The 26882-nt window shown below is 45.4% G+C and overlaps 1 protein-coding gene across 1 annotated transcript in view; it reads right to left on the bottom strand.

Moving 5' to 3' along the window:
* Positions 1-1653: 1653 nt before the first annotated feature.
* Positions 1654-26882, bottom strand: part of HECW1 (HECT, C2 and WW domain containing E3 ubiquitin protein ligase 1) — a 126064-nt gene continuing 100835 nt past the window's right edge. Inside the window, exons 20-25 of the mRNA XM_074367702.1 lie at positions 21534-21632; positions 20821-20950; positions 17766-17912; positions 15706-15820; positions 12944-13142; positions 1654-5557 (exon numbers count right to left, since the gene is read on the bottom strand). Of these exons, the coding sequence (XP_074223803.1) occupies positions 5446-5557; positions 12944-13142; positions 15706-15820; positions 17766-17912; positions 20821-20950; positions 21534-21632 (802 nt within the window). The 3' untranslated portion in view covers positions 1654-5445. The remainder of the gene's footprint in view (positions 5558-12943; positions 13143-15705; positions 15821-17765; positions 17913-20820; positions 20951-21533; positions 21633-26882) is intronic.

Raw genomic sequence — 26882 nt, 5'->3', positions numbered from 1 at the left:
CGTGACCTTAATTGGAGTAAGGGTCTTTATAGAGGTAATCAAGGTGAAATGAAATCACAGGGTGGGTTCTAAGGCAATACGGCTGGTGTCCTTATATAAAGGGGGAATTTGAACACAGACACACGGACATGCACACGTACCATACAAACACCCAGAATGGGAGTCCATCACTGAGGGTGAAGGCAGAGATCGCCAAGCCAAGGAGCGCCAAAGATTGCCAGCAAACCACTGGAATCTGGAAGAGAGAGATGGAATAAATTCTCTCTCACAGCATCAGAAGGAACCAGCCCCACCATCACCTTGATCTTGGACTTCTGGCCATGTTTAAGCCCCCCAGTCTATAATCCTTTGTCACAGCAGCCCATAGAAAACTGATCCAGGGGGCCATGGTGGTAAGCTGCCCACATCCTTTGGGGAATACGCATTGGCTGTGGGTTCCCAGCATCCCCTGTGGTACCCCAGGTGGGTCTCCATTCCATTTCTTCCACCCTTTTTGAAAGCTTCCTAATGGTGATGCCAGGTCCTGGGAGCCTAGGACCTTAAGGGACATTTTGTGACAGGGCATACTTGTAGTCCCCAAGACAAAGTTTAGTGGTTTGAGCAAAGCACCTCTCCTGATCTCAGATTCCTTTCTCCAAGATGAACTAGTCAGATAAAACTAAGTGTCTGTTCCCAGCGATAAACGCGATGATTCTTGTAGCACTGGGAAAGGCAGCTTGACTTTCCATAAATCCCTTCATTTATTCTGTTAGAGAACCAGCCTCTATTAAACATAGTTAAACCACATTTGAATATTAGTTATGTGTGTCAAGTTTTTTTTTTTTTACCGTATGTAATTAATGAGTTGTCAGCACAGTGTATTGGAAAATTATGGCCGTAGAAACCAGAAGATCTGAACTTCAATCTTGATTTCAGAATAATAATCAGATTAAAATGCAAAATAGTATCATCAACTCCTGTCTGTAAATTATGGTCTAGGCTAATTGTTTTTCTTATACCTCAAGAGAAAAATTATGTTCAGTTCCAATGAGTCTGAAGTAACCCCCGCATGTGTATAAAAATGCAATATCGAGATTTCTCAGATTTTTCCTTCTCTCAATTCTACGTGTACTTTTTTTCCTAATAGTATTTTTTTTCCCTTAAAGAATAAATCAGCTTCTAATCATCCAGTAAGAGTCTCATGACTTTTCTTGGAAGGAGGTCGTATCACTGTGGTAATGGGGAGTTATGATATGTGCCTCTGAACATCACATCTTTGCCTACAGCTAAAGCTTGTCCTGGGGTCACACTGGGTGTTAGGCTGTGGTCTAAAGCCTTTGCAGAAGAATCTCAAGAGGTAGGAATTCAATAAGCCAGTGTATGTCTGGTTCGACATAAAGGACACTCACAAAATCATGTTGTCTGTGTCCCGTTCTCATAGGCATACACAAGGAACTTGTTACAGAAGCTGTCCCTATATTCATGGATTTGTGAACACATACTATGCTTTGTTGATGAATAATTTTCCCCGGGAAGTGCTTACCATAGCAGCTGGTAGCTTTCTGGGTCGTTTTTCAGGCTTACCTCCAGCCAGAGCGCAGGCGTGGTGCAAATTGTTATGCATTGCCCTAGACTTCTGTTTGCAATAAGGAACACACGCGATGACATACCAAAGTGAGTTTATTGACATTCCTTTGAAGGTGGTGATGGGAGAGAAAGCTTGGCCTGAGTATTAACATGACATTTCTCTTGTCGATGTAAGCAAAATCAGCCCAGTAAACAAGGACTTCTCCTGCCGTTGACTAGAACAAAGACTTTGAACAAAATCATTATAGACATTTCCTTAGAGAAACTGGAAGCTGCAGGAAGTAGGCTAATGGAACAATATTTACTCTAAATACTACCTCTAGGCACCTTTTTTTTTCTACTAGAACAAAGGGACTACATATCACTAACAGGAAAATAACACTTTCTCTTTTGGACCTTATGATGGCTGGAACATCCATCCCAGACTTTTATGATACAGTATTGCAGTAGTTGTAACGATGGACACTGAAGTACGTAATCATAATTAATAATAATCATAATTAATAATAATCATAAAGCACCACATTTGTTATGTAAAGTTCTAACGACTTTCATTGGAAAGTGTTTCATCTTGACTGGGAAAACATTTGTGGCAAAGGGGAAATTTTCTGAACCCAAATTTGGGACATGCGGTTTGACACATGGACGGATGGTGTCCCAGACGTCACTGAGAACTGCCCTGGGAAGCCCATGGGCTCGCCATACAAATGCACTCACTGTTAAAGGACATGTTGTCATGTGTGAGAAGAGAACAAGACTGAGATTCTGCAAATTTAAAGCTAAGTGACTGCCCTCCATTCATGATGGTAGGGTAGTAAAACTTGTCATAACCATGGTCAATTTATACACACAGGGAATTACAAAGAACTCAACAGCTTTATAATACTTCTTCTGATTCTGTAGGATCAACAACTGATTTTAGATTAGCATCTTTATCTGATAGAATAAAAGGTGATATCCATGAAATTATTATTATAATACTCTATATATAGCATTTTTGAGGCATTTTTTCCAATTGAAACGTGTTTTCTCTTATTTCTTGTTCTTCTTTGTCCCACAATTAAAGACAATACATTGACTACAAATAGCTCTAAAAGATCTTGTTTTAAGGAAATCGTGGTTTATAAGTGATTAGTTTTCTAATATGCCTCCATGGAGAAAACTAGTATTTTAAAACAATATTTTAAAAAGAAATTACACGTGGTAACAGGTACATTTACCTTGCCTGTTATGAGTGATATGATTTGGGGTGGACTGCACCTGTTGAAATTAATAGCATGATTGAATTCTACAGCTGTTTTATCTGTCTAATAAAAATTATACATAATTTGAAAATCAGCCTCATATATGACAGAATATTTACTAAAGAAGCATCATCTGAGACACAGAGAAATAAAAAAGACCCTTCCTTAACAACTGTCTGTACCCCCCTTCTCTTTGCTTTTCTTCCGGAAGGATTCTGTGCAAAGCTGTAATGGAACCTGGGCTTTGGGTCCTTTTGGCTCACTCTGACACTAGTATTTCTTCCTGGAATTTTATGCTTTTATAAAATACTGTTCCTGTCATGCTTTGAGGGCTACATCTGAACCATGGCACTGGGAGGGGGCAGTAAGAACAAGGAAAAGTTAGCTGCAAACCATATTTGCCCCTGTTATTGTATGTATGTACCTTGTTCCTTCTGTATAGGGCTAGACTAGACATCGATTAATCTAATTCATAGATTATTTAGATATTTGTGTAAATTATGAAGCTCCCAGGGGCAGGTTCCATCTTTTGGACAGCTTTCTCCCTTGCTGATACCTAATAAATAATACAAATACTAAAAAAATAAAAAGAGAACTGAATGCTTGAATGAATGTGTTTACATCTATATGACACCAAGTTCTAAAAATGAAAGATACTCCCCTCTACTAGAGATGCTGTTCAAAGAATTAGGATGGTGAAACGATTTGCATCGTCTTTATGTTCTGATTTCATCAGTAATAGCTCCACTGGGATCCATAACTTCCCAGGTGCTGAACCACGTCCTGAATTTTGCACATCCCTCAAATCCGGTACTGTGCAACTTACACATCCCATCCTATCTCGGTCAATACTCTTTTTAGACAGCGACAGAAGGCCAGATTTCTGCATCATATATATTCTCCTGATTCACAACAGACACACAGCAGCAGGGAAAGCTGGGCATTATCAGTAATTCTCACTAAAGGAATGTTTCCTTGTGGAGCGCAGAGAGCACAGTTTATGCCTCGTCTGGACACAAACCAAAACGAGCACGAGACATGGCTCCGGATGGCATTCAGCCAGTCCTGCATTTCTCACATTTCTTCCTTGTTTAATGTATCGAAGGACAACAATGTGACATTTCAACATGTCTTTTTCCCAGTGAAGAAAAACACTTTCGTTTATGACATATTTCGGACCACATGGATAACAAGATTAGAAAAAATACCAAAAGACCATTATGTTTGGGTTTCTTCCAAATGTAATAGAGAGGTTAGGCTGTCTTCGGAGCCTGCTACTGTTGCTCTGAAAATACTCAGTTTTCAGAGACATCTCTTTACTGGATGCTGAGAGAAACTGGGTATCTATTTTGACACAGATCAGTGTGCCCTGGGGGGTTCGGTCACTGCCCCAGGAGAATTGCTATGGAGGAAGGAGAAGTAACATTTTGCCCTTGACCCCTAATGAGCACCGTCACTCTCTGCAGCTTCTTGTTTAGTGTGGTCAGACGTGAAGGAATCTGAACACTATGATAAAGGAAAAAAAAAAAAAAAAGAAAACATGAAAAAAATCAATATCAAAGTTGAAATAAAAGTCTGTTTGCTGAACAACGAATTACGTGGCTTTCACAAAAGTCAGGAGATCATCTGCACATTTTTTTTTCTTCCCTTTGGGAAGAACTGTGGCTAGATCAAGCAAAGCAGAACAAAACAGTACACAGCTCAGACATTGAAACCAACCGGATATGTCCTAAGGTCCTTTTCCCCTTTTCTCCTGTTTGCTTCATCACATTCTATACAACACAAGCAGGGATAGAAGCCCCACCACTTATGCTACATAATGACATCTCCGCCTTGGACTTGTGCACAAGTTTGTGCTCCTTGGGTGGTGAGTGTTCACGATGGGCGTGCCCCTCACCCCACCCCACCCCTAATCAGACTTCTCTGAACTCAAGTTGAGCCACAATCCTCACAACCACTGGGATGCGCTGTGTTGCATCAGCAGCAGGTGTTTTCCTTGCCGTTATAATTTGTCGGAAAGTGTCCTATTTGCTCCACGGGTCTAGGTTAGTTCCAGCTGAAGGACTGATGCCACGTCTGACTCATGGATGTATAAAAATTTCGGTTTTGCCACTGCTGTTTTTGGATTGATAGGATGCCCAGGGAAAAGGAAGAGTGGGAGGAAAAGAAAGAGTTGATCAGTTGGTGGTTAGAAATGATACAAAAAAATGGTGGCTCCTGCTCAGAAGACAAGGGCGTGGAAAAGCTTGGAATGCTTAATGCTCGAATTTTCCCTTAAATTATACAAATGGAAGTAAACATTTATTACCATTTGGTCAAGTGTCACATAACTTGCATTCAGATTTCATTGTTAGTAATGGAGGTATGTGGAGATTTACACAGACCTTGAGACAGCTGTTTTTCTTTTTTTTTTTTTTTTTACTATTGCATTACAGGCTAGCAGTTCATTGGAAATAGAGGAGATAAGCCTGAAGGTGAGATCTTAGAAGAAGGCAGTTCCTCATGCACAGCTCGTCAATCCTGACTTGGTTGGAAAATGAAATCATAGAACGCCCAAATCAAAGGAGAGTTGATTCCGGGAAGGGTAAAGGGTGATGTCAAGGGCCAGGAAAATGGCAGGTAAGTTTCCAGTTCCTCATTCCAGTCCAAAGGTGCTGGTTTCCTCGACTGCTGTTAATAGCTTTTCGTACAACATGGAGTATGAGGGATAAGGTGGAAGATCCAATCGGTTGAAGCACGTGTGTGCCCTGAATGGGGGAGAAAAGATGGGTCAAGGTGTTTGTTTCCATGAGACAACTGGTGGGGCTCTACTTGTGATCGATCTGAATCTGTGAATCAAAAGTGAGTGGAACCGTGCTCTAGGACCACCGCAACACGCCGCACACTAAGGATCATAGCATTCCAGAGATGAACAGACCACTCGATGGCGTGCATTAACTAGAAACGGGTGATTTGCATTTGGAAGCAAACCACACTACATTTGCACTGCAGCTGCAAACTGGCAACATCTTACAATTGACATAGTTGGATGTGGTCAGTGAAGGAGGCAGAAATAGAATTAGTATTAGGGGACCAGGTTCCCAAGTCTCCCTGCCCAGCTCTGATTTCTCTGCAAACCATGTGGAACTGACATAGAGGTGCCCATGGACGCCCTGGAATTCGGAGCCCCCAGGCTCCATCAAGGCAGGTGTGCCCCAGAGAAGGTGGCTGGCTGCAGCTAAAGGTTCACTTAGTGCCTTCCTAGAAGGGGTGGTGTATTGAAGTGGTGTTTTGAGAAGCTGACCAGCACCGAAAAGGGCACTATGACATTAAAATAAAATAATCACAAAATGAACATACTGACAAACAAAATTAAACAAAACCCTAACCATGGGAACCATTCCCCTTTCTGTCGAATTTTATTTGGGATATGATGCTGTTTTGGTTACGAGGTCCCCAGGGCTGCTGTGTGTTGCATATAGCTTTGTTTTCAGAGTCCCGGCTCCGGCTGGTGCAGTGTTCAGGGTATGGGGGAGATGCTGTGGGATGGGAAGGTGGGAAGAGGGGAGATGGAAGGTAGATTTTGTGCGCAGGGAGAATCTGGGGAGAATGCTATTGCTTTTTTCGCCAGCATCCAGGCCTCTTCCTCTTAATAATGGCTCCTTCATGGTCCTTGGGAAACTAACCCCTCCCCCCTTCCCTACCTCAAGCTCCAAGGATGGGCATGGGACTGTGGAGGGTCTGGCCATAGGGCTTAAGGATTTAACTGGGAAGAAACATCAAAATAGAGATTAGCAGAGGTCTCAAATCTTCATCTAAGATTCAAACAGGCCTATGATGATTTCAAAAGAAAATCTTTGACCTAAATGTGTTTGTTTGAGTAAAAGTGGAAGAGAACTCAGTAAATTGAATAGGACGACAATGACAATGGTCCTTCCCTGTGTTGACAAAGATTGAAATGAGGACCCACCCGGGGCTAGGACTAACCAAGTTAAGACGGGCAGAAAGGTGCCAAGCATGCTTTTGGAACTGGCTGAACTAGTCAGGGGCAGGATATGAGCGGACATCACCTTCTTGGTTTTCTTTCTCTGGTCACGTTTTTTTTTTTTTCAAATTGAAGTACAGTCAGTTACAATGTGTCAGTTTCTGGTGTGTAGCACAATGTCCCAGTCATGCATATACATACATATATTTGTCCTCATATTCTTTTTCTTTAAAGGTTATCACAAGATATTGAATATAGTCCCCTGTGCTATACAGAAGAACTTATTTTTTTAAATCTATTTTAATATATAGTGTCCCCTGGTCATTTAAACTGGCACTCACGAGTGGAAATAATACAGGGAAAAAAACCAAAAGCCCCTATTTACGAAATAATTGGAATCAGATTAATTCGGTAAAAGGTAAGTTCTGGAAAAACAGAAAGCAAGAACAAACGGCACCTTTTCAAGACCTAGTCTGAACACCCAGAGTTTCTTCAAGAGTTGTTCTATGGCGTTAATCTGCAGCCTTGCTTAACTCCTTCAGGAGGTCTAGATGGTAATCTAGAATGAATGAACACAATCAAATCTCAATCCTTTTCCTATGCATTTCCTAGAAAGGCACAGGACTCCGCAATTCTACATGCTCGCTGCCCTCCACGTGTAGTCCTGACAGCACAGAGGACCTGCTTACCCCCTTCCCTGGGCACTGGACCCAGTGCTCTCAGGTTGGGGGCGGGGGTGATGGAGAGAGCACCTAACCTGGGCTTGGAAAACCCCTACTCTGATCACAGCCTAGCCACTTGCTTGCTTTATAACTTGGGAAAGTCAATTCGTCTTCCTGAGCCTCTGTTTTCCCACTTGTAAAATGGGGTAATAATGTATGCCTCAGGCATTCAGAGGGCTGCTGTCAGGACAGAAAACACATAAACGCCTTTTGTAAACCGTGAGTCATCATTTAAACATCGGATGCTCTTAATAATGCATCCGCAACTGCAATCATAACTTTCGAAAATGGGTCACACTTGTGGGGACGTAATTAATGCCCTCGGGCCTTTTCCAAGTGAACGGCTAGCAAATGGATCTCCCTCCTCTCACATGTGCGCGGCTGGTATGTTGGAGCTCCACGTGGATCGGTCCAGGCGAGCCAGGTCAGACCGCGCCCTGTTGGAGTTGTCCTAGGGTTCCAGCAGTTGGAGATCATCCTGGATTTGGATCGGGCCAACCGTGGTATTATCTGTGGTACTTCTAAATCGGCGTCCTCTGGACAGTGGCGCTCCCTGTCTTCTCCAGGTTTCCCCAGTTAACTGATTAAAATGCGAGCCAAGACAGTGCCAAAGCCAGCCCCGCTCCCCTGCAGTGGAGACCACTTTGAGGTCAGGAGCAAGTAACAAAAACAGGCAGCCATCAGCCGTCACTGCTGTCTGTGGCTGGTTGTGCAGCCAATGGCGAGACCAGTGATTTTTTTCCCTCCACATATGCCCAGCAAACTTTTATTGGTGTACCCCAACACACTGTGAAATACTAAAAAAAAAAAAAAAAAAATAGTTACTGCGATTGAGCTAAGAGTTTGCAGCATCTGAGGGCTGTTCTTCTGGCTGTGCTGAGATGGGTAATTCAATGTAAATTGTGGGAGGTGACTTACTGCCTTGTGGTGGGTGGAGCATCTGTTTAGTGGGGGGTTGGGTGCTCTGTTCGGCTTGGCTCGGGAAAGTGGTGTCTGCGCCAACCTGGGAGCCCTGCCCAACAGGCTGCGCTGCGGACAGAAGCCAGTTTGCTCACCTGACAGCTCGACGTCTGAGTGTCTGGACTGGGCACGAGGCTCGAGGCAGAGCCCTGAGTCTTAGATCGTGCTACACCCCTTTTCATCTGCCTAGAAGCACTGCTAAGTGGACACGAATATTTGCTCCCATTTTATTTCGAAGAAGGTGAGGTTAAATGCCTTCCCCTTCTCGGTCACAGAGATAGCAAGTGATGGAGCAGAGACCTGAACCCTGGCGGTTTGACTCCAGGGACCCATCTGTTTGGAGCCAGCTCTTTATGACTCGCAAAGGAGGCACCTTAAATGGGTCTCAGGATGTGGTCCTCACTTCTGCTGGGAGGCGGGTGATTTAAGCTATGTCTCCCCTTCATGTCCTCTTCCTACGCCCATTGATGGCCTGGATCTCCAGAAAGGTTCTCACCCTTCCCACCGCCGAATCAACCCTTTTCCAACTTTGTCAGTAAGCTCCCCATCCCCAAATCCAGAGATGTGCTCCCCACCCCTCCTCCTCAAGCTCCTTGAAAGCGTCTGACAGCTCTTCCTATGAACACCTCTTTCCCCTTGGCTTCTCTGCAGCTTCTCAGCGGCCGTCAGTTTCTCGCAGGGATTCCCCATGGCTCCCTCGTGCCTCCTTTGCAACCCAGCAGCCTGCAGGGTGGGACTTCCCACCTCGGCACTAGGAACACTCTGAGCCTGGTGATTTCCCACCGGGAGGGGCTGCCTGTGCACTGTGGGTGTTCAGAAGCATCCTCAGCCTCTGCCTGATGGATGCCAGGAGCATCCTTCCCCGATGGCCAAAAATGTCTCCAGACATGGCCAAATGTGCCCTGGGGGGACAAAACCAACTCTTTCTGCCTCTCCTTGAGAACCATCCCTATAGATTAAGCCGAGCACTCACTTAACCAAGCCTCGGCCTCCACCCTGAGCTTGGGGCTCAGCTGACATCCACAGTGAAGCCTGTTCATGTCAGAATTGCTTGCTAGCTTTAGCCCAGTTTATCTGCCCATGACTCATAATTCTGTTACCCCGGTCCCTACTCTGAATGTAAACCTTCTATTCCTTTGTTCTATCTCCACGCTGCCTGTGCTCTGTCTATCCAGACCAACTTCTATGTAATCTTTCCTTCCAAGTCTTTCCTCTGTCCCCTTTCCAGCCCTCGTTTCGCAGGAAGGAAGCTCTGCCATCTCCCAGCCTGGATGTGGCCTCTAAGTTCTCGAGTTCTTCTCAGCCCTCACGAGCGGAGTCAGACATCCCTCACCCCGCCGCGCTCTGGGGTGTGGATGGAAGAGCACTATTCTCGCCTCACTGCCAATTCCAAACAGTTACTTTCCAATCTTCGATCAAAAATTTCCGTTCCTTTGAATCTCATGCCATGCAGATAATTTTTTCCCCCCAAACTCCAGGTTTTTGTCTGGCATTTAATTTTAATGAAACAGAGTGTTATTACCCTCAGGTAATAAGGACGAAGTATTGTTTTGAAGAACTTGAGTGTCAGATACACACGTGCAGGAGGACGTACGGCTGGACCAGTCATGATGTAAAGGGTGCTTCTTTCTGTGGGCTGTAGTTAAACCCTGTTGTTTGACAACCAGCGATATATCTCCCATAGCTTCTGACCTTATAGATAACTACATTTATTAAAATCTCTGGTTCTTGGCTTACATGCTTTCCATGATGGATCTTCCACCAGACTGTGCAGGATCTGAGGCCAGCGTGTCCTCGCCTGCCAGCTCCTTGACCTCAACCCCAGTGACCATCCTACTTGTCATGCTTCAGGGATGGTGGTTCATGAAGTTTCTCCACCAGGCACAGTACAATTGTAGTAAAATTGTGTCCTAGGGACCCCTACCCTCAGAGCCCTTTGTGCTGATCCCCACACGTTCCAGAAGGCAAGGACTTGGACTGATGTACGATTTTGCTGTGATGCTGTTTGGCAATCTTCTCCGGCAGGCCAGCTGCCTTTCTGTAGAGGGAAGATCTGAGGAGAAAGCAGCTCTGGACGCCTCTCATCAGAGTGCGGGTGGTGTGCAGGGGGCTCACAGTCTCTAGGGAGCCCGGGTCACCCTGTGAGTGCTGGGCACTCCTGCTCGCCTCTGGGCTTCCCATCACCTGCCATGTGGCTTGGCCAGGCCTTCCCCTGAACTATTATTCTTGGGAGTCAGAGGTTATTTCTTTCTCTCAACACAGACGTGACACTTTTTAGGTTCTTGGATCTTCAGAAAATGTACAAGAGAGACAAGTCAGGGGTTACGTCTCCAAGGGTCATTTTTCTGTCTTCTCAGAGGCATGTGAGCACTTGCTTCTTGGGGGCATCTGAGGCCCTGCTTCCCCCAGGAATCCCCTCTGGGGTTTGCAGGGCAGCAGCCTTTATAGGGGGGGCCTTGGCCCAGATATGCAGAGTCTGTTCATAAACCCAATGCCCACCTTATGAGTTCTCTGTGTGGGTTAATAGGATTAATGCCTATTTCAAAGCTTCCCAGAGCACAGCTGTAACTAGACTCCATCTTTGACCCCAGATGACAAAGCAGTGGCTTACGTTCCCCAAAGAATAAGACTTCTCAGTGGTTTTCTCTCCACGGTCCATCAAACTCTCTCCCTCTCAACCGTGTCCCCTGCAAGTGTCACATTGAACGTCTTGTCCCCCGTGCTGGCTTCGTGCTCCTTCCTGAGCACAGCTGGCCCCGACACCCCCAGGCCTTGCTCCTGCTGCTGCCTCATCCTGGAATCCCCTCCACCCTTCCTGCCCCCCTACCCCCGCCAGTGCTCGCTTAAATGCCAGCCTCTCTGTGACATCATCTCCTGTCATATTAATCAGGGTAAGGTCTCTCTTCTACATCCTCATGGCATCTGGCTTTTCCCTTCCCTTCTCAGTGCCCCTCTGATTCCACCTGCTTACTACCAGGCTCTGTTCCTCCCTAGACTGCGCTCTGCTGCATCCCAGCCCCTCCCGCAGGTGCACAGTCTGGTGCCCGCCGTGAGCGTAGGCTCTCATCACATGGTGACTCAGACTCACTTTTCCAAAGCAAGAGCAAACTGTTTCCACATAACCTCACCCTCCACGTCTATCATTAAACTACACAAATGGAAATCCTGCCTTTTTATAGCCTTATTTTCTTGCCAAACTTAATTCAGTAGGTTCAGCAGTCAGCAGAACCATGCAAATGAGCACTGAAGGTCTGCTGAACTAATTGGATGAAGCCAGGGCTGAAAAGTGCCCCAAGGCTTTAGGCTGTTATTAACCAGCTGGGCATGCGCTCTTTCCCGGGCCTCCTAACGCTCCAATATTGTCATCATGTGAATTATCTCCGGGGTGCTGGAAGGTCTAGGAAGGCTAAGTGAAAATTATAGCTCAGTAAATCCTTCCACAATAGAGATTTAGCAAAGCGTCTGGGAGGCCATGTAGAAACAGAGCTGAATTAAATACGAATCTTCTATTATAATTAGACAATATCATAGTAGAAGAAAATAATGTGACTCAGTCTTTTCTTCTGTTTGTTGAGCAGTATTTGTTACTGTAGCACGTACACAGAAGTATCTCCTTAGTGCTCCTTATTTCACTGATCAGGAATAAGCTACTCACCACTTCTATTCAACATAGTCTTGGAAGTCCTAGCCACAGCAATCAGACAAGAAAAAGAAATAAAAGGGATCCAAATCGGAAAAGAAGAGGTAAAATTGTCACTATATGCAGAAGACATGACACTATATATAGAAAACCCTTAAGACTCCACACAACAACTTCTAGAACTGATAAATGAATTCAGCAAGGGAGCAGGATACAAGATTAGCCTGCAGGACTGTGTGACCCAAAGCGGCATAGAAAAGACCCAAGAAGTGTTGGGATTAAAATTCACGGCATAAGGAATTCATTTTGTTAAACTGCCTGGAGCCCTAGTTCTTGGTTTTCTGCATTATCTCACAATAATTTCCTCAATGCCTTACTATATAAAAGCCACTGTAGAGAGCCAGGATACACGTGGTCTTGTCTGCACACATTTTAAAATACAGTATGGAAAACGTAACATGTACATGATGACTGTCTCATGGAGCATCAAGCGATGTGCCACGGAGGTGCAGACACCGTGCTGGAAGGGCCACTTTGGGCTTCCAACTTCTTTGCATCCCCCTCCCCCAGGTGAGACATTCGTCTTTAAATTCAGCTGGGCTACGTACGACTGACACGTGGACCTTGATGCTTACAACACAGATGCCATCAATCATCAAAAAATCACTTAGAATCCTGTCTAAATGCACCTCCCAGAGACTTCTCACCCACTTCTTCCACTAATGACTCAGAGAACACTATTTTAAGGAAAGAATCTCATCCCAAAGGATGACCACCCAAGTTCAAATAACAAAATATACTTGGTGCCCTTTGGCAGGTTTCCCAAAGGTGGGCAGGAGCTGCGTACCTGGGGAGAGACGTAATTTTCCCCCATTTCTCTATGCAGAAACGCCGAAGCCCGTTGCTCCCTCGAAGGGCTGCAAAGCCTTCGTAGGGCACGCTTGATGTTCCCGTGACGAACTGAAGTAACCGTAGTCTCTGCTCATTGTTGAAACGCTCCACCGCAGCCCAGAACCAGCGGATCACAAGATGCCCATCGTGATAACCTAGGTGGAGCAGAGGGAGGGAGACAAGAGTGGATGTGGAGATGGGAGGGAGGAAGGGAGTGGGGAGAGGAATGAAATACACCTCAGGGGTGAACTGAACAGCAGCTTTTGATTTGCTGTTTCCTCTAGGGATGGCCATTAGGTAGGTCTAAGACAATTTGTGTAACTAGGTCAAGTTTCAAAACAAAAGATTAAGAAAATGGCTATTTTATAAGAAGATTTTATGTTCTGAGGGATGTTCTCAGAGATGTTTGCTTTCTTTTAAACAATCTGGACCTCAGCAGTCATTTCCCTGCCTGATATAAATGCAGACAAGGAGTGGCAAGGCTCGGTAGGGATTTCTGGGCCTCTGAAGAGACAAAACTCTCCATGAATATAGTATTTCCTCATTTTTCCTTTGTTCTGATGTCTTAGCTCTTGGTAACCATGTACTGTGGGAGCGTCTAGGACTTAGAAAGGGTGGAGGTAAATGTCAAGCTTGATGAATGGAAGATGCCAGGATCCCCAGAAGCCCTTGGGCCAGCCCTGGGCTGGGATGAATTGGGCCCGTGGGAGAAGTATGGGGCATGTCACAGCTAGGAGACCACGCCTGGAGCAAACAGTTAAGTGATATGATTCACCACTGCAAATACAATTCAGAGATGGGAGAGATCTCTGGTGGAAGGAGGGGAAGCTTCATACAAGAGAAGTCAGGTGTGAGTTAAGCACATGAAGGGGTCGTGTGGGTAGGGTAGGGGAAATAAAGAATGACAAGAATGAAGAATAAATATGCAGGGAACAGCAAACTGACTAGAGGGGGTCCTGGCAAGGACTGAAGGGAACTTTGCTCGGGGCTTAGAGAACTTAACAGCTAGGCAGAGACACTGCAACGTGACACCTTAGGTTGGTGGCTTTCCTACCAAGCCAGGAAGGGCCTCATGGCCCCACAGAGTTGTCCTCCTACACGGCTGAGGGCACCAGGGAGACAAGGTGAGACAGGAGGGAAGGGGGCAGGGCACAACCATTAAAAGAACGACACAGCAATTAGCACCAAGATGGCAGAAGATGCAACTCCAAGGAGACCTTGAGCTTCAATATACACTCACTGAAATACGCTAGCTGCTAAATGGCCCTCCCACGGGTGCCGGGACAGCTTCAAAGCTGACCATAAGAGGTCAACAAGTGGGTGATGGCCTGGTTCCTGGGACTCCTAGCCCCTTCCCCAAAGTAGTCAGAATAATCCTCTAACTTGTTAGCATATGAAGTTACTGACCTCATAAAAACTAAGAACCTCCACACCTCATGGCCAGTCTCACTTTTCCTAGCTGACCCCATGCTCTGAGGCCACCTGTCTGCCTTCTGAATAAGGTGGCCCGCATTCTGCCTATGGAACATGTATCTCCTAGGCCTTTCTCTTGCTTTCTGAGATGGCCTGCACTCTATGGAGTGTGTATCTCTCTGAATGAATCTACTTTTACTCAACTGTGGCTTGCTCTTGAGTTCTTCCCTGTGCAAAGCCAAGGACCCTCACTTGGCAGGTCCCAGGGGCTTGACTGAGGGACTCAACCAAGACCTGGGGCACGGCCATCCTCTTGTGCCCAGTTGTTTTCCTGTACAAAGGGAGGCTGAGGTGGCCAGCTCCTTGCATACCCTCTATTGCACTGATTGGGGTTTCTCTGCAATACTTTATACGAAGAAAGGGTTTGGAGAATAAATAACTTTTGAAGATGTCTTCTGTATGTAATAAGGAGCTTGTTTTGGGGGTTGAGAAACGGTCTGATGAAAATTATGTTTCAGGAAGACTAGTTTGGCAGCATGAAGATGAACAGTCAGGAAGGTTAGACGTCAGACAGGGAGAGATGACAGCAAGAACTGTGTTGCAGCAAACCAGGATTGAGGCTTCAGTTCTACAGGAAGCAGGACACACTCCCCCGCTGTCATGTGACCCAGCTCTCAAGCTGGCCCGTGAATGGTCGTGTTCTCCGTAATGCATCAACACGGAGTCATGCCAGAGACGACCAATGGGGGTGACTATCACCAGAAGGAAAGCTCAGGTTGCAAGCTGGAGGAAGGCAGGCATGAAAATCTACGTTGCACGTATATTGAAGGAAGGCCAAGTTTTTGGTCGCCTTCAAAAAATGATATTATTTTCTACTTATATCCTTGCTACATACGGAATATATACATGAATATCACTCAGCCATAAAAAGGAGTTAAGTCCTGAAACATACCACAACAGGAGCAGACCTTACCGAAGGAAAGAAGCCAGATGCAAACATGGTGTGATTCTTTTTACATGAACTATGCAGCCTGGGTACCACCACAGAGACGGAACACAGACTGATAGCTGCGAGGGTCGGGGGAGGGAGGAATGGGGAGCTTTATGAGTGCAGGGTTTCCTCTGGGGATGAGGAGATGCTCTGGAACGAGCTAGAGGTGACGGGTGTACAACGATGTGAAGCACAGCACACTGCACTGTTCCCTTGGTTAATATCACGTCATGTCAATTTCCCCTCAATAACTTTTTTTTTTAACGAAGCCTGTGTCTGTGACGGTGGACCCGTCACCAGCCCTGCTCGCTCACCTCCCCGGTACTCCGAGTTGTTCCGCCAGTCCGTCAGGTCGATCTCAGCCGTGCCAGCAATCACCAGCTCCAGCTCCCTGGCGTCAAACACGGAGACCAGCCTCGAGTCCACCACCTGAAACCCAGGTTAGGCTTCAGCACACAGGCCCGATCAATCAAGAGGTGATACTCCTTGTTATTATTTCTGTGGGTTAAGCTGGGCAGCAGACCACTGTCGACTTTTTTTCCCCCAACATGCTATCGTCTTTAAGTTCAAAATCACGACTTGAACATTTTGAAACACAACCCGTTCATGACCTGGGAACTCAAAAAAGGCCCCCGGCTTTTCATCTCCCTCTGAGACTCCCTCTCAGAATGGTATTATGAACAAGCCTGACTCGACTTTTTCGCGCCCCACTTAGGTTTCCAAGTCACATTGCGTTTTAAATGCAAAAGGTCCAAGTTGCCTTGAAGTGATTCATTAGCTGTGAGTGTTACCACTTTACCTAAAAGAGATCCTCTCTTTTATGTAAAACTAGGGCCTACTTCCTAGGAATGGCTATTATACATTACAAAGACCATCTTTTCCTTCCCTTCTCCCCTCACTTCCTCCCCTCACGTCCTCCCCTCCCTCCTCCAAAGATCTGGGAGGGTTCTGAGCTCCAGCTTTACATCTTGTTGCCAAATGTGTCAGGTACAACTGCACACCTGCCGTGGGTCCCTCCTTCAGTCAGACCAGTGACCCATCCTGTTCTCCATCACGGCAGCAAAGAAAACCTCTGACACCCAGGCCCTGAGGAACCACGGACAGCCTCTTGTTTCTAAACTGGAAAAGTTTAAGGATGTCAATTTTTGGTGCACAGGAGTGAGACAGGAGGGAAGCAGGCAGTAATCAACACCAAGATGGCAGAAGACTCAACTCCAGGTAGAACCAGAGCTTCATTTTATGTTACGCACATTGTAATATGTCAACATGGTGAACGGCACTCCCATGGGTGTCAGGACAGTTCCGAGGCTGACCACAAAAGGTCAAAAAGTCAGTGGTGGCCCACTTCCTGGGAATTCCAGCCTCTTTCCCAAAGTAGTTGGGATAATTCTCCCAATTGCTAGCATACGAAGATATCAAGTCCATAAAAACTCGCAACCCCGCACCTCCTGGCCTTTCTCTTGCCTTCTGAGCCGCCTGCCCTCTGTCTGCGGAGTATGTGTCTCTCTGAATAAGTCTACCTTCACTCAGCTGTGACTCGCTCTTGAATTCTTTCCTGTGCAAAGCCAGGGACCCTCACTTGAGGGAGCGCATCCCAGGGGCGTACTTGGGACCTGGGACACAGCCATCCTCTCACGGCCCATTTTTCCTGTGTGAGGAAGGCCAGCAGTTGTCACTGTCCTCTTGATTTGCCACCTCAGCATGGGTTACGTGGCAAAAAACAACACTACAGGCAGACCTCGTTTTATTGTGTTTTGCTTCATTGCTCTCTTCAGATACTGTGTTTTTTACAAATGGAAGATTTGGGGCAACCCTGCGTTGTCAGATGATGGTTAGCATTTTTTAGCAAGAAAGTATGTTTAAATTAAGGTGCGTACATTGCTTTTTTCTTTTTCTTTTTGGATGTGATGCTATTACACGGTATACTGTAACCATAACTTTTCTATGCACTGGGAAACCAAACAATTCTTATGACTTGCTTTATGATTAATGATATTGGCTTCATTGCCATGGTCTGGAACCGAACGTGCACTATCTCCGAGGCCTGCCTGTATGACAAAATACACTCCAGTGCCTTCATTTCACTGATTTTTTATTTCATTGAATCAAAGGAGGCTCAGCCTGCCCACGTCTGGACAGGAGGTGCCACGTGCTTTCCCATCTGGCACAGCGGGGCCACATGGATGCTGCTTCTGGGAGAGTGTCTGTCACCGCCCACTAGAGCTGGCTTAATCAGAGACCCCTGCCCCCTGCCCACCGACCCCCAGGAGGTCCGCTCTGCACGCTGGTCAGTAGAGCTGAGCCCCGTTCCCGCCTCGCCTCGCCTCGCTCCTCCTCCCGCTCCTCCTCCCGAGCTGTCCGGGCGGCGCCTCACCTCGTAGAAGCCCCGCACCAGGGCCTCGGTCTGCTGCACCACGCCGCGCTCCACCCGCCACTTCACCACCCGCTCGATGTACTCCTTCTTGTTCTTCTCCGTCACCTGGGTGTTGGCCCCGCCAGATTTCAGCTCCCTTTCCGTTACCTTGTGCGGAAACAAAAATCCGGACGCTTGTCAATTCAGCTTCTCTGGCAGTGAGACGTACAGATTTTTAGGAGGATGAACTATTTGCAAAAAGTCGTCTTTACACAGTTCAGTAGCATCGCCTCCTTGGCTCTTTTTCCTTTCCTGGAAGTGACTAACAAGGTTGTTCTAAGCAGATACTTAAATCAAGCACCTTAAAAAAGCTGCATTTTTGCTTCACGAAGAGGAAACATGTTTCTTGAACTCAAGAAGTGTAATGGAAATAAAAGAAAAATGTCCTGCGGTGTCTTTCACTTGAGTCTGCCCGTCTGTCTGCTCCTCACGCTCTCACGACTTGCCCCAAGAAGGGCTACAACCCAGCTTTCTAAGACCAAAGTCATTGTTCTTGGGGACCTTATTTGAAGAAAGACAGGATCTGTTTCAGCTTTAAACAGATATAGATTATTCTAGATCTACAACGCAGTCTTATTTTTGTCCCTGGGAACATTTCAAACTTTTCTCTGAGTTGCTCAGTTCCTGCACTAACACACATGCAGGATTGTACGTCTGCATTTTCAATGTTGTTTTTTTCCCAATAATTTTCTGTATTAGGTCATCTGTAGTTTACTTGATTTCTGTGCGGTCGATGGTATGTGTGCATGGAATGTAATTCAACTGGTATAAAAGGCCACACAAAGAAAAGCAAGTCTCTCTCCCACCTCATCCTCTCGCCATAGAATCTCCCTACCTGGGGAAAAATCACCCTTACTTCCCTTCCAGGGAAATTCAATATGCAGAGATCACGTCTTTTCCAACAAACAGTAGCGTATTACGCACACTGGTCATCTCCATACTTTTCTCCCTTAAAAATAAATCTTGGCAATGTTTTCCATCAATTTAGACCTGTCTTATTCTTTCTTTATTGCTGTTGATATAATACCCTGATTACTGTTTATGATTTATATGTAAATTGATGGACCGGGGTGTCACAGCACCCATCACTGGTCCACTATTCCACGGAGTGAGTGAATCACAATTTATTTCACCATTGCTCCACTGCTGAGTATTGAGATCGTTTCAGATCTTTTGCAATTATCGACAGTGCTGCAGTGAAGATCCTGATGCGTTAGACATTTCAGTTTGATGTGATTGTATCTGCAGGACAAATTTCTAGACGAGGATGCCGAGTCAAAGGCAGGTGTGTTTAGAACAAGGGAGGAGAGCACAAAGGTGCCTGTCATAGAGGGCGAACCAGATCTCTGCTCACTCCCACCTCCACTCCTGGACAGAGTGCCGGCTCCTCTACACCACCTCCAAAATGGACTACGGGAACTTTCCAATGTTTGACATTCTCATAAGGGAATATGGTATTCCACTATGCTTTAGTTTACATTCCAAAAAACTGTGAACGAAGTTGAGTATTTCCTTTTCTGGGAACTATCGATTTATATTCTTTGCCAATTTTCCACTGTGTTGTTAGCCATTTCTTACTGATCTGCAGGATCTCTTCCTGTATTGCAAGGAACAGCTTTTTATCTGTGTTATGCACTATAATGTAGCAAATGTTATGCCATCTTTACTTTATGATGTATTTTTGCCATGCAGTATTAAAAAACTAATTTTAGTTGACGCCGCCAATCTTTGCTTTTGTGATTTTGAGTTTATGTCCTATCTACAGCAGCATTCTTTACAGCAAGATTAAAATGAAAAATTCTCTCATTTTCATCTTTTTATTACATATATAATTCTTATAAAATTATAAAATATAACAATTATATATAATAAAATTATATAATATATAATATATTATAATTACAATTAATATTATAATTATAATATAATATATATATATTTTAACATTCGGCTTTTCACCCAAGTGGAATTTATTTTAGTGTAGTGAGTTAAGTTTGGGATCTAACATAACATTTTGAAGATAGGTACCCATTTGTCTTAATACATTTTGCTAAATAATGTGTTTACTTAACAAATTTACCCTCTAATATAGGGCAAATGTAAAGGATGGGCTAAAAGTAGTCACGCAGAGGGAACAGTATATCTTACACATTCATCTAGTAAACATCTCAGGTGATGCAAGCAATAAAAGAAGTATTATTGTAGTTACATAGGTAAGAGAAATACCTTACAGATTGATGTATTGCACATTTTACAAAAATGTTTTCTCATCCATGATCACATCTGATTTTCAAAAAAATCTATTAACTAGATCCATATCATAACAAGAAAAGGAAGGAAGAAGTCATGGGTACCTTTAATAAAGAGAGTAGTCCTCAAAAAATTATATTTTGAATGAACAATTGTCCTTATTTTTAAACACAAAATCCCATTACCACATGATCCAGCAGCCCCACTTTTGGGTCTACATCCAAAAGAATTGAAAGCAGGGACTTGAACAGGGACCTCTCTTTATACCAACATTATTCACAACAGCCAAAAGGTAGAACCAACCTAAATGTCCATCACCAGATGAATGGCTAAACAAAATATGGTCTATACATACGGTGGAATATTATTCAGCCCTGAAAAAGGAGGAAATTCCGCCACATGCTTTAACATGGATGAACCTTGAAGGCATTACACCAAGTGAAATAAACCAGCCACAGAAAGACAAATGCCATATGACTCCTATATGAGGTACTTAGATTCATAATATTTATAATAAGAAAAAGTAGAATGGTTGCTAGGGACTGGGGAGAGGGGGGAAAGTGGGGGGGACTCTTGTTTAATGGGCACAGTTTTAGTTTTGCAAGATGAAGCGGTTCTGGAGATGGTCTGCACAACTCTGTGAACATCCCCAGTACACTGAATGAATGGCACGCGTAAAAGTGCTTCTGATGGTAAATTTTAACATTCTGTGAATTTTCCACGATAAAGAACAAGATGTCTTTCCCCAGCCCCACATCTCACAAACCTGTCCAAAGACCTCTTCGTTCACGGTGAACGTGAGGTCAAGGATATCCGTGATGTTGTTGTCCTTCATCCACTGCAGGCTCTGGTGGAATTCCTCATCCAAGTATTCCAGGTCGCTCAAGTCGCAGGGCCTGGGCGTATCCAAGGGGAGAAAGGTAAACGGATTGTTAAATAAACAGCTGCGCAGACCTCACGCCAAAATGTGGTTATGCCACTTGTGGCTGAAACAATGCCGACTTTTTCTCACAATTCAATACTTTTGAGTATATCAATGAATCTTTTCGGTTTGTTTAGTAATTTTTTTTTATCAGAAAAGGAAATACTAAAATGTTTACAGTAACAAACACAAAACAATGACTGACTCAGGGACTCTCCGTGGCAGTTGGAGAAAAGTATCATTTGAAAATAATCAAGTTAGAGACTGATCAATTCTACTTAATAGTTTAATGCAATGCTTACCATGTTACTATAACTATTAATAGAAATTAACTTATATCCATTATATGATGTTCTCCTATGCTTACATAAGATCTCCAAAAGCTTTTTTTTTTTTTTCCATTGTACTGAAAGGTTTGTGTGATGGCTAAGCACACAGAAAAGCAAACCATCATAAACCTAGCAGGAGTGATCAGGGCAGAACAGGGACAGAAGGGCCAGATGTGCCAGGGAGGCCAGCGCCCGCTGTCCTGTGGGCAGGGCTGGGTGGGCACTTACAGTCTCAGGAGGGCCTTATAGAAGGGCCTTGTGAAGAAAGCATCCAGAAGGTACTGATGAATCAGAGCCAGGCCTAGGATCCGGCCACTAAACCTGAACCTGGAACACAGACAAGGCAGAGCAGTTGAAGGGCAGGTGGGAACTCACACAGTGAAGTACTTTCATTGGATGGTTTCTTCGGAGTACTCGTCTTAAGCCACTTAAAAAATTTGCCAATTGATGACACAAGAGATACCCACCCTAACCCTCATTCTTTACCATCAACACTGCCGTGAACTTGGGTATGTGCTCAAGGAGCCCTCCTCTCCTGCAAGTACCAGAACAGACTCACTTTGTGGGAACCCCTTTGTCAGACCTGAGAGTATCGGGACCCAAGAGAAGAAAAGCGCTGATGATGGGGAATCCTGGAACCCTCGATGAACAACCCACACCGAACCCAAGGATCTGAACACAAGGATGTAGAAAGTTCTCAGACCATCCATTCAAGCTTTCCATAGACACCACCCAAGGGTCTACCGTGCGCCTGACATCACGCTGGGAGGTGGGGGATTCGTGCATGGACCACGGGTGACAGCTGTGTTCACGCTGTGGGGGAGGAGGTACATGGAATCACACCGTGGGAAGCAGTAAGAGGAGCTATATCTCCACACACAAAGCACAAGGTTTCTCCTGGAACTGGTCACATAGACCTGGCCACCTCCAGAGGTAAGGGCTTCCACTGATTTAAGTCCTTGTTGGGGCGAACAGCTCCCTGGCATCTTGGCTGGTGACCCGCTTAGCTGAACGCTGTGGCTCCCAGGAGCTGGAGTCCATTGTTGCCCTGCTCCTAACGCAGCTTCTGCTCTACATGGTCTCGCACATAGGTTGCCTCACCACGCCCTCTGCCCATGTCTCTGGTGCCTTCCCCCATGACCGGGGTCTCTCCTGTCTCTTCCTAGCTACCTAGATTTTCACCTAAGCCTGGACTTAGTTGTGACTTTTCTCAGATCCTCCCTGGTGGATTTTCCAGCTAACCCTTCTCCACTACCTTTCATGAAGTTCTAAGACTCAAAAGATTTCGTACTTTGTAACTGCTATAAAAACAGTTCAGATTAGATTATCTGGTCCTGTAGTAAGACTAGTTATGAACGACACTTCGAATTGCTGTTGTAAAGTAGTTGCTACTTTTTGCATGAAATAACATGCAACTTTTATTGGCTCTGAAGAGACGAGAGGTGAGCAGAACCTCAGTAAAGATGCGATGGGGGCACCGTGGATGGGGAGGCTCATGGGACAGCCGATGTCTTGGAGTCCTTGAGGCCAGGGTGCCCCACCCCCAGTGCTCTTTCCTGGCCACCCTAATAACTGACGGGTCCCCAGCATGGTGGCCACCATCCTGCGTATAAAAACCCAGTTCACTCCTGCCCCACCCAGGCTTACCCAAATCTAACTAGACTCTAAGGCATCACGTCTGATGCTCTTAACGTGATGGTGGGGCTGTGGCCATGTGGTGGAGATGTTGGGACCACCCATGAAGCAGAGCAAACGTCAACACAGAGTGCCTGCCAAGACCCTGTCTCACTTAGAGGTGGCCCTGGAGGGCCAGTAAAGAGAAATGGTCATCTCGGCAGGCTGTACGCAGATGTAGAGCGGATACAAATATTACAGGAGAGTAGCATTTTCGGCTCAGTGTTCAATGTTAAAAAATTGAATATCTCAATGAATTGTAAAATTTCCAGCAAAATATAAATTATTCAAATCTATTTAAGAAGAAGTAAGAACTTAAACAGACAAATAACCAGAGTGTAACTAGAAAACTTTGAAAAGAAAAAAAAAGGACCATATCCAAAATTGACACTGGGACTGGCCGGATATATACATATGGACGGAAAGCACCCCTGTCATTTAAACAGTCCCGGAAGCCAAAAAAGGGTAGAAAAACCTCTTAATTCGTCATTATTGAGCTACCATAACCACACAGTGGAATCTGGAAAAGAGCAAAAGAAGGCAAACTAAAGACATCCCACTCATACATAAAAAAGTCATGAATAAAACACAAGAGAAAGGACCAGCATATGCCCTGAATAATGCCAAATGACTTAAGGATGTTTGATTCTAGGAAACTGAAGATAGTTTCTTATTAGGCATTCTATTATTAAAATTAATTATAAGGTCAAAAGACAAAAATATGGCTTTTCTTTTTCTTTTTGTTTCTTTTTTTGATTAGAAACTGAAGAGTTACTTGCAAATATCCACTGTCAATTTCTGAAGAAAAGAAATCTTTGTAGCAAACCAGGAATCGAAGAACGCTTCCCTACATAGTAAAGAACATTGATCTCAGCTTTGTGTCTGACAGTGAGAACACAAAGGATGCTGGTCATCACTGCGCTTCACAACATTTCCATTAGGGCTAGTCATTGTAATTCATTATAAAGGGAAAAATGGGAAACAGAAATAACCTGTTGAACACCTATAGGAACAACAGGGATCACGCTGTCTCATCGACCCTTGCAACAACTCTGTTTCATGACTATTGTCTATTTGCATTTCACAAGAAATCGAGGGTCAGTAATTAGCCTCAGGCATGCAAGGGGTGCAGCAAGGACGCCGACCCCTATCTGCCTGGGGCCAGACCAAGCTTTTAAGTCCCTTTTGAGAAGCCAGATGGTAAAGAGGTTAATCCCCTGGTCTAGGGGCCTGGCTGCCTGGTGTGTGACCTCAGGCAAGGACTTAATCACCCAGTCTTCATTTTTCCTTCTGGAAGACTGCACTCTTTCAATGATGGTTATTATTGCTATTTTTATTTCATGTCGTCTTCCGACACCTCCTTGTGCCAATTAGAAATATTTTGATGGAAGTAACCTCCAACTAGCATAAACCCAAAGAGGGGGTTCATTATAAGGCCCTGGCGGTGTCTCAAGGAACGCAGAGTCAGGAATGCAGTTGGGTGCCAGGAGCTACCGTGACTCCACCTCCCTCATCTGGTGTCCCATCTTGGTCCTCCCTTTCTGTGCCCATCTGTCCCTTTCTTCTCTTTCGCTGCCAGCAGGGCCCATGTTCTTCAGCCCAGGGTTCAAATACCTAGAGAGACCAACGTGACTTTCACTGACCCAGGTCCAAATTTCCAGCATGATTCCCTGGTTGCCCCAGCTCAGGCTGGATGCCTCGTCACCTGGACCAGTCCTGAGAGATCAGGAAAGCAGGGTCTAGGGGGCAGATCTCAGAATCTGGTGTCCTGTTCAGCCCTTTTCAGCTCAGATCTCCATTGCTTCCTTTTCAACCTGGGAGGTGGGATCAGATGGAGTGGAGCAGCGTGTTTTTAGCACAAGGGACTGCAATGCAGACCACTGATCGAGAATTGTTTATTTGTTTTGAATGGGGTAGGGCATCAGATGGAATTTCTAAAGATAAAATGATGTTGGTTTCACAGGCTGATGAAAGCAACTAGTAGACCTTAGATATTTTTCCATAGCTGTGCGAGCAATCTATGAGAATGCGGTTTGGCTTTATATAAACACAGACAGAATGGCTCGTAGCCAGTCTAGTACATACAGTAAAATATACTCTAGGGCAATGAACTACGATCTGGGATGTGTTTGTATAAAGCATAATACAGAGATTGCTCAATTCAAACCCAAACAACAGCTGAAAAGGCAGAGACTGGAATGAAGAGCCCTTCCTGGTGGACGAGTCGCCATGACAATCTCGTGAAAAAGAAGACATCGTCCGGTGACTACGTTTCCCTTGTGGATTTCACCCAACTTGCACAATGCCTTGTTGGGAAATTGATGGTACTTGTCAACACAGGTTGTAAATGTGTAAGAATTACAGGGATGGAAAGAAAGGACTTTTCTTTAGCCTTTTGATTGATAATTGAAGCAACTATCCAGATCATTTCAGCAAAAAAAAAAAAAAAAAAAAAAAAAAAAAAAAAAAAAAAGTTTTGATCTAAGTTACTTGGCACAAATAAAGAGTTCTAAGGATAAATGAAAGTGAGACTCTACAGAAGGAGAAGACGCCTCTTCCGTGCCCATGGCGTGCATGAGTTCCACGACTCTCCAGGTCCCAGGGTCTCCAGTTCGGGAGCCTGCATGTGTGAATGTGCAGGGGCTCCATCACTCCTTCCTCTCTGGGGACCCATGGGGCGTCTCCGCTGATCCTGCAGCCAGTCCTGCTCCTGGGGTGTGGTATGGCTCCTTTGTTTATTTTCTTGGTGGCCTTTTTTTTTTTTTTTAAATGGAGGTGCTGGGGATTGAACCCAGGACCTCATGCATGCTAACCACTGAGCTATGCCCTCCCCTACCCCCAGCTGCCATTCTTGAAGCATCTGATCTCAGCAGGCCCAGTGATGGTTACTGGGCTGTATGTTCCAGTGTCTCTGCCATTGGCCCCTGAGCTGCTGCCCAAGGTGAGCTCTCCTGAGTGGCCCGTGCTCACTTCTATTTTGCTGGTAGGGAACCAGCTCCTCTGTGTTGACCTGCTCTGGGAGAGGGGTCTCACAGTGGAGTCGCCTGGGCCCTGAGGGTTTCGGGGGATGGCTTTTGATGTTCACTCACTGTCCTTTCATCCCGAGGCTGGCAAAGTCGAGATGGGCTTTGGGGGCGACTGCCCCCACTCATGCACATCTAAACTTCAGTGCTGTTGGCCACTCCGGGCGTACTGGGCCATTCTTCTGCTTCTCTGGGGCTGCGTTATTTCTGAGGACCCCAGATTCTCTGCTGGCAATTTGCCTTCTGCTGGTTCTCCTTCCCAGGCACAGGGGATGAGCCCACGTGTGTCTGGTTCCAACCACGGGCACCATGCAACTTCTCCGCACAGGAGGGACCTCAGCTACTAAATAAATCAGCATGCAAAGTGGAGGACAGGAGGGGACAAGGCACGTCCCCCAGTGCATGTCCCAGAGGTCTCTAAATCCACATGCCAGCTCTACCAGGCTGGGTCCCACTGGGACCCTCCCCCAGCACTAGACGGTGGGTCTCAACCTTCCCTCCATTCCAGCCATCTGAAGAATACAACACTCTGATGGGTCAGGAGCAAGGCCTCCCTCCATCAATTCGGGGGGAAAGAGAGAATTTCCCTCTGGCTCCCTCTTGGGTGTAATATTAAAAACTCCCCAGGAGATTCTGATAGGCTCACCTTAAGAGGTATTGTATTACTGACTTTTTAAAAACACATGAGCCCTTTTTATTTTTCCTATTTATTTTCTGATCAGAGATGGTTCCACAGAAACCCATGTGGACCTAAGCCATCCCATAAAGATGATCATATAGCGAAATACCAAGAACCCCATATTTAATAGGAAAACAATCCTCTCTATTGAGAGTCAGTCGAATACGGGTCTCGTGAGAAGCCCCGGTCTGTTTTCCTCCA

Source organism: Camelus bactrianus, chromosome 7 (assembly GCF_048773025.1).
Source record: "Camelus bactrianus isolate YW-2024 breed Bactrian camel chromosome 7, ASM4877302v1, whole genome shotgun sequence".
Lineage (NCBI taxonomy): Eukaryota > Metazoa > Chordata > Mammalia > Artiodactyla > Camelidae > Camelus > Camelus bactrianus.
This window is presented reverse-complemented; position numbering and strand designations above follow the sequence as displayed.